The following is a 7,244-nucleotide window of genomic DNA, read 5'->3' on the forward strand; positions in this document are numbered from 1 at the left end:
CTCTCCCCCACCCCCAGCCCTCACCCCTTACTCCCGCCTCCTTTTCCACTCTCTCCTACCGTTTTCCCTGTGTCTTTTGGCAGCTGGGGTTTGTCCCAGAGAACCAGGCATACAGGAAAACGAGAACAAGCCTTCAGCGCAGAACAACCCCATTTTCTTTTCTCCCCACCCACCCTCAGCTTTTCCAGGAGCTCAGAAAAGTCACTCAAGAGCATTAAGTAGCGAATTTTCGAATGAGACCGTGGCATTGTTCTAACTTTTTTTAAGCTTTTAAAAAGGATGCAAGACGTCAGTATCCCAAGGAGCAGAGAAATAATCCCTGACTTGGGGGGAGAAGGGGGAGGTAGAGAGAGGAGTGGGAAAGGGGGAATCCCGTGTGTGTGACACACACACACACACACACACACAGAGAGAGAGAGAGAGAGAGAGAGAGAGAGAGAGAGAGAGAGAGAGAGAGAGAAATATTCCTGAACTACTTAGTCTTATTCTTGAACATCCTGTACTCGCTCTTCCAGCTCTTCTCCGATGTGCAGAGAAGTTTTTCGTGGGCTTGTCGTGGGACAGGGGATTATGGGTTCCGTGTTTCTCACTGGGCCGAGGGGACCCGCTCTACTCCGCTCATTCTCAAGACACCCAAGCTAAGTCTCAGGTGCCCTTGCCGGGCCATGCGCGCAGGTGCAAAAGCTGGTAGCATTGAGAAGGGGAGGACTTTATGGCCCCCGCCCTTGTCTTGTTTCCCCTCCCATCCAGAGAGGGCTCCGCCTCTTTCTTTACCCCTAGGCTTTCTGAGAAGGGGAGGGGAGGGGACTAGAAAGCCTTCACTTCTGCTCTCTTAAGTCCCATCTCGGTCCTCCCCACCCACCCCACTCTCTAAATCAGTCGGTGCCTCCCTCCTCTATACCCCCCCCCCTTACCCCTGCACGCACCCCTCGCACTGTGATTGGCTGGCACGGCTGGTCCATGGCACGCGCCTGTGGATGTAGTTATAAGAATCCTCGCGTGCCGGTCCTCAGTCCTAACAAGTCCCCGATAGCCCTCCAGAGCGCACTGCACGGCTTGCGACGGCTGCAGCCCCTTAACCTGAGCGTCTGCTACAGTTTCCGAGAGCAGGGGCGGGGCGGGTGGGGTGGGAGAGGAGAAGGCAGTCCTCACCTACCTTCAGTGCATCAAGTCTCTGAGCAACAAGGGAGCCGCAGTGTGGGGAGGTAGAGCAAAATAAGGAAGAGGGCGGGGGGCACGACAGCGAACCCGAAGCCCCGAGCATGGACGCAGTGCTGCTGGAGCACTTCCCGGGGGGGCTAGACGCCTTCCCCTCGCCTTACTTCGACGAGGAGGATTTCTTTACGGATCAATCCTCCCGTGACCCCCTGGAGGATGGCGACGAGCTGCTGCCCGACGAGCAGGCGGAGGTGGACTTTTTCAGCCACCAGCTCCACGAGTACTACTACCGGGACGGAACGCGACTGCTCCTGCCTCCTGCTCAGTCTGCCCAGCACCCTTCCGCGATCCCGCCGGGGGTCCCGGAGGAGGCGGACGACGGAGGCGGCTTTTGCTGCGAGCCCGGGGCGCCCCCAGGTGGCAGCGTTTTCCCAGAGTCCCCCGGCCCCGCGTCTCCCGCTCCCTGCCTCGGCTACCCGTGCTCTGGAAGCGCCGCCGTGCTTTCCCCCGGGGGGCGGCTGCGGGGACTGAGCAGTGCAGCCGCGGCGGCGGCGGCGGCGGCAGCGGCGGCGGCGGCGCGGAGGCGGCGGCGAGTGCGCTCTGAAGCAGAGCTGCAGCAGTTACGGCAGGCGGCCAATGTGCGGGAGAGGCGGCGGATGCAGTCCATCAATGACGCTTTCGAAGGGCTGCGCTCGCACATCCCTACGCTGCCCTACGAAAAGCGGCTCTCCAAGGTGGACACCCTCCGCCTCGCCATCGGCTACATCAACTTCCTGAGCGAACTCGTTCAATCTGACCTGCCCCTTCGGGGAGGAGGCGGAGGAGGCTACGTCAGAGCCGGTGCCGGCGGCGGCCTGGGAGGGGACGGTCTCGGGAGCCAGGCCAAGAAGGTCATCATCTGCCACCGGGGCACCCGTAAGTGGCCCCCTTAGCTAGGGGAGGGAGGGCACCCAGACCTGAGAAAGACCCAAATTAGAAGAAGGCTCACAGATATGGAGGCAGGCAACCCACGACCTGCCAGCAGCCCACGCGCGCGCTCACACAGAAACAAGAGACACACATAGACCCCCGAAATAGACAGTCAGACACGAGTCATCCCAGGAAACACGCGCAACCTTAGAGCGCAGAGAGCCCTCTTTCACTAGCTCTGGTGCCCCCGCCCCCTCCTTTCTCGTTCCCTCCTTTGAAAAACTAGAACTCTCTCCTTTCTGATTTTAGCTAAAAGAGGGCGTGCGCCAGGCGGCCGCTGCAACCATTGGGACAGAATAATCATAGACAGAACGAGGGAAAGGGGAATTCAGAGAAAAGGAAGAAAGAATCCAAGGAAGGGTAAAGGGAGAGGGTCATCTCCGAGGAACCGTTAGACACCGTCCCATTGGAGCGGATAGGAAGGGAAATACGAATGGACAAGAAGGAAACTGAAAGTTGGGTTTGATATTTACAATTTCTCTTCTTTTCCCCCCTTATTTGCTTAGGGTCCCCATCCCCCAGCGACCCAGATTATGGACTTCCGCCCCTGGCAGGGCATTCTCTGTCGTGGACAGATGAAAAACAACTCAAGGAGCAAAACATTATCCGAACAGCGAAAGTGTGGACTCCAGAAGACCCCAGGAAGCTAAACAACAAATCCTCCCTCAATAACATAGAAAATGAACCGCCCTTTGATTTTGTGTCCTAAGGACACCAGCCTCCCTCTGATTGTGCCTCTGTGCACACTGGAGGTGTAACTATCTTTTGTAAATTTAATTTAAGAGTCACATTCTCCTAATGGCAATCAACAGTTTGTTATTTATCTATTTATTATTCATAACGGTTAATGAAGTAGACTGTCTTTTTTAATTCATAATTTATATAATTTATCCTGATTTTTAAAATATGCAATAGTATAAAATCTTTACGGCACCTTTGACAGAACTCTACAAGACTGGAGAAAACTCTTGCCAGGACAAATAATTTATTACCAGATATGGTTTATTATGTTGTTAATAAATGTGATTTATACCCTTCTCTCCCCTACATCTTTTACTTATGATCTGGGGGGCCAAGATGACTTCTGGAAGAAGGATCGATCCACTTTGAGGAGTTAAACCAAGTCAGAGGGAATAAAACATATGAATGTAAATGTATGCATACATTTATATACTGCCTGGTATATCCTTTTAGAAAGAAATGGAAGGAAAAGAAGTCAAAACTTACTTCTATGAAGCATTTTATTTTTTACAGTGTTTTACATAGAGGTTCACAAAAACCCTGTGAGGTAAGTAGGATAGGTTTGGGCCACGTCTTTGGGCCTCATTTCCTATCTATAAGATGATATAGAGTGTACTATGTTGGAGTTATACCAAACAGCTAAAGTTCCTTCTTCCAACTTTACATCCTGTGATCCAAGGACTAGAGTTGGTGTACTGGAGCACCAGCAAGTTCTAGAGGTAGAGTCCAAGTTTGGGTTTAAATCTTTACTCAACTACTTATTCCTTGTGTGACCTTGGGTGTTTGACCTATATCAGTTTCAGCCCATTCTGGGGCAGAGATATTATGGTGGCTAGATAGAGCACTATCATTGGTATCAGGGAGATAGAATTTCAAATTCTAAATTAGACACTTAGTAGCTCTGTCATCTTTGATAAGTCACTTAACCCCTCTCACCATACTTGTAGAATGGAGGAGGTTACTTGAACCACTTCTAAATCTATGGTCCTGCCTAAGACATGAAATGATCCCCAAAGGAATATCTTCTTTCTTCTCAGGTCACCTTCAGTCTGCTTCCAAAAGACTTACTTATTCAATCTCCATTTAAAATGTTAGCAACAGTAACTTTAGTTCATTTTAGAGAGATTACATTCCATTTCAAGTCCCAAGACCACCTCATATTCCCAGTTTTTGTAGGCTAATTGAAATGGAGTCCACCAATTGCATAGGCATTCACAGATGCCCTGGGTCAATTGGAGGGGTGAAAGTGGGGGATGAACTTCTACAGACTTTCGAGGCCCCGGAGGAGAGGCTAGTTTAGAACATACAAAGATATAAAGGATAACCTCAATGATGAACAAAACTGACAGTGGGGAAGTCTGACTACAATGCTCGGCAATCTGCAAAGCAATTTAGCAAAAAGAAGATCAGGGATCAGGAAGAATAAGAAAAGGTGAGTATGGTGTGGGTGAGGAGAGATGAATGTTAGACCAAACCAAATTTGGTTTTTGTAATTTCCTCCCTGTGTTTAATTCATCATGGCTACAACAATATTTTCTGCAGGTCAGAACTTTGGAGTCCACCTGAGGGACTGGAAAGGATCCTTAGACTTTAGAGAAAGAGGAGATGATAGGGATAAAACAAGCAAACAAACAAACAAAAAACTGGCAAGCTGCAGCCTAGACTGGGGATGGGGAAGGATAAAGAAAAGAGGATTTAGGACTGGAATTGAGGTCACGAGAAAGCTGCTGCCTACAGGCAGCCCTGAAGGCCTGCTTGCTTGTCTGCTTGCCTCCCTTGATTCTGGCTTGAGTGACTAAAGCAGTAGCTCTATAATCCTGCCACCTCACCTCCAATCTGCTTCTAAGGATCCTAGGGTTCAGGGTCATGGGTCTTAGTCCCAAGGACTGCCGGTAGCCACAGGAGCAAATGCAAAAGAGAAAAAAAAAGTAAGCTAGAGTTTGGGTGAATAAAGTAAAATGGTCAGCCTAGCCTACGCTTGGGAATAAGGGTGGGGAGGATAGAGGGAAGTGATGGGCAGAAGGAGAAGGAGGGGGCGGGAAGCATGTGGTGAACCTGGAATTGCATGTTGTTACTGCTACTGCTGCTGGCCAGCACCGCAGGTGCTGATTTTCCCGTGGTACCCGAGGCTTCAGGCCCTAGGGCTCTAATGTTTCCGAGTTGACCTCATCAGTAGAGGAGAAGCGATGTCCGGCCAGCCAAGGTATAATTCGTAATTTCCCCCACATACTCACTTTCTTTCTAGAACTGACAAATCGGAAGCAATATGTCGCCAGGATGCTAATCGCTTTAACCTCCTTACAGACTTATCTAGTGTTCCCCTATGCTCCCGGGGATGCTATGGACTTCATCCAACAGTAATTAAGGGGGAAATCCCCTCTAGCCATCCTCCTGCAGAGAAGGCTGCGTAGACAAATATAGACAATCCTAAAGCCTCCTCCGCCCTTAAATTCTTCCTCATCTCACCAATCTTTTTCCATTCTCAGAGTAAGATAACTACTTTCTCAATTTTGCCTTTTCTGAAAGTTTGGGAAAGTTTTGATATTAAAGTTAAGTTTTAGGAAGGAAGGAGGGGAGAGAGACAAACAGAGAAAGACAGATGTACAGGCTGACAGACATATATAGATAGAGGTAGGGATTAAAAAAATACGAGACAATAAAATACGACGGTAAGAAAGACAAAAACAGATATGAGACAGAGGTAGCGAGAGCAAGACAGAGGGAAACAGAGAGAAAGGGAGGGAGGGAGGAAAGGGAAAAGGAGGGGGGAAAGGAGGGGAAAGAAGAGAGAAGGAAAAGGAAGAGACGAGAAAAGAGAATAAGGAAACTGAGAAGAGAGAAAATAATTTGATTTTGTTCTGTGTATTAGGGCCTCATTAAACACAGAAAGTCGCTTTTGCACAAATGCTTCTATCAGGCATGTAATCTCATTACACTCATTAGAAAGTCAAATGTTATTCGAACTCCCACTTAATTATAAGTTATGGAAGTGTTGCCCCGTTTTCGGTGAGTGTGCAGACCTTCATTTCAATTGGCTGTAAAAATTCGGCACTACGAAGTCAAAACACTACAATCATTGTGAGGTGGCACCTTTTCTTTTGGCTCACCCCCCCTTTTTTAGGGGGGGAGGTGATTCAATGCTTCAACACATCCTTTAGTATGGTGCAGATCAAGCGGAAGAGCCGGGCTTCGCATGTAAAACACCAGGGTCTCTATCTTGTCACTCTCCTGTCCTGACTTGGCAAGTCCCTTTAAACACAACCTTCAAAGAGACTGACAGTTTCTTTTTATTTACTCATAATCCATTCATTCTAGTGCCTCGGTCCCTAAAAAAAAAATGCTGCAGGAAAAGCAGAACGAAAGTATCATTTCAGGGTCTCTCTCCTTCTTTGGGGGAAGGAGAGGAGAGCTGCCTTGGTGTAACTGATTCCCGGAGCTCTCTCTTCTAGTTGCACAGTCTGTTGGGAGATTTGCTCCGGCTGGAAGCTTTACTGGTCAGTAAATATCGCTTGGCACTGTAAGGACCAGCGTGTGGGCAGATTGAGTGACAGGTATTCAACCTTCTTTCTAAGTCGCCTGCCTCTTTTCCTTCCAATTTCCACCCCCTCCCCTTTTTTGGATAAGTGATTATAAAAGCAGTTTTCCAAATTCGACTTCTGGAAAGCCTGTGTCTTACTGACCCAAACCCTCCGACCCCAGAACACCCATGGTGCCCATTGAGTGCGGCTCTGAGTGCCTCACCACCGCCAAGTGCCACGGGACAGGCCGATTCTAAAGTTCTCCTTCAGTGCCCGAGAGCATTTAGCATAATAAAGAAGCAGCAAATCTAGTGTAAGGTGCATTTTATGATCTCGCTACTGGAAAGTTGGCGAGATCCTTTCCCAAGGAGCCTACATCCAACTAGGAATTGACTTGTACTGTGTCGAAGGCGGAGAGGGAACGAGGAGGAGGCAACAGTTCAAGGAAACATCATAAAAACCGGAATGGGAGCCAGAAGACTATTTCTCCTCCCTCTCTTTACCCTCCTCCACCCTCCCCCACATGTAGGTCATCTCCGCCCCTCCCCCCCCAACCCCAGTCCGCTAGGTTCCAATGTCTGTCTCGGACTCTATGTCAGAGTGGGAGTGACCAGGCAGAGAGGACACAGATTGCCCCTCCTTCCCCTCCTCCCCTCGCACCCCACCGGTCTCTCCCCCCTTAAGCACTCCCCACCCCCCATCTTGACGGGCAGAAACCCAAAGCTTTGGTGTCTTAATTCTATCAAAAGAGAAAAAGACATCGCAAAGAGATGGCTTTCGGTTTTCAAAAAGAAGACTGGGAATTGTTGCCTTTTCCCCCTACTCCACTCCCTCCCCTCCTGCTGCTGCCTTTTCTCC

General features: G+C 49.4%; 1 protein-coding gene across 1 annotated transcript; it reads left to right on the forward strand.

Annotated features, from left to right (window-relative positions):
* The first annotated feature begins 485 nt into the window (after window positions 1-485).
* PTF1A (pancreas associated transcription factor 1a) lies at window positions 486-3,156 on the forward strand. Its single transcript, XM_052000970.1, has 2 exons — window positions 486-2,073; window positions 2,634-3,156. The coding sequence occupies exons 1-2, from the start codon at window positions 1,263-1,265 to the stop codon at window positions 2,834-2,836; spliced, it is 1,014 nt and encodes a 337-aa protein (XP_051856930.1). The 5' UTR covers window positions 486-1,262; the 3' UTR covers window positions 2,837-3,156.
* The last annotated feature ends 4,088 nt before the right edge of the window (window positions 3,157-7,244 follow it).

Source organism: Antechinus flavipes, chromosome 5, assembly GCF_016432865.1.
Source record: "Antechinus flavipes isolate AdamAnt ecotype Samford, QLD, Australia chromosome 5, AdamAnt_v2, whole genome shotgun sequence".
NCBI lineage: Eukaryota > Metazoa > Chordata > Mammalia > Dasyuromorphia > Dasyuridae > Antechinus > Antechinus flavipes.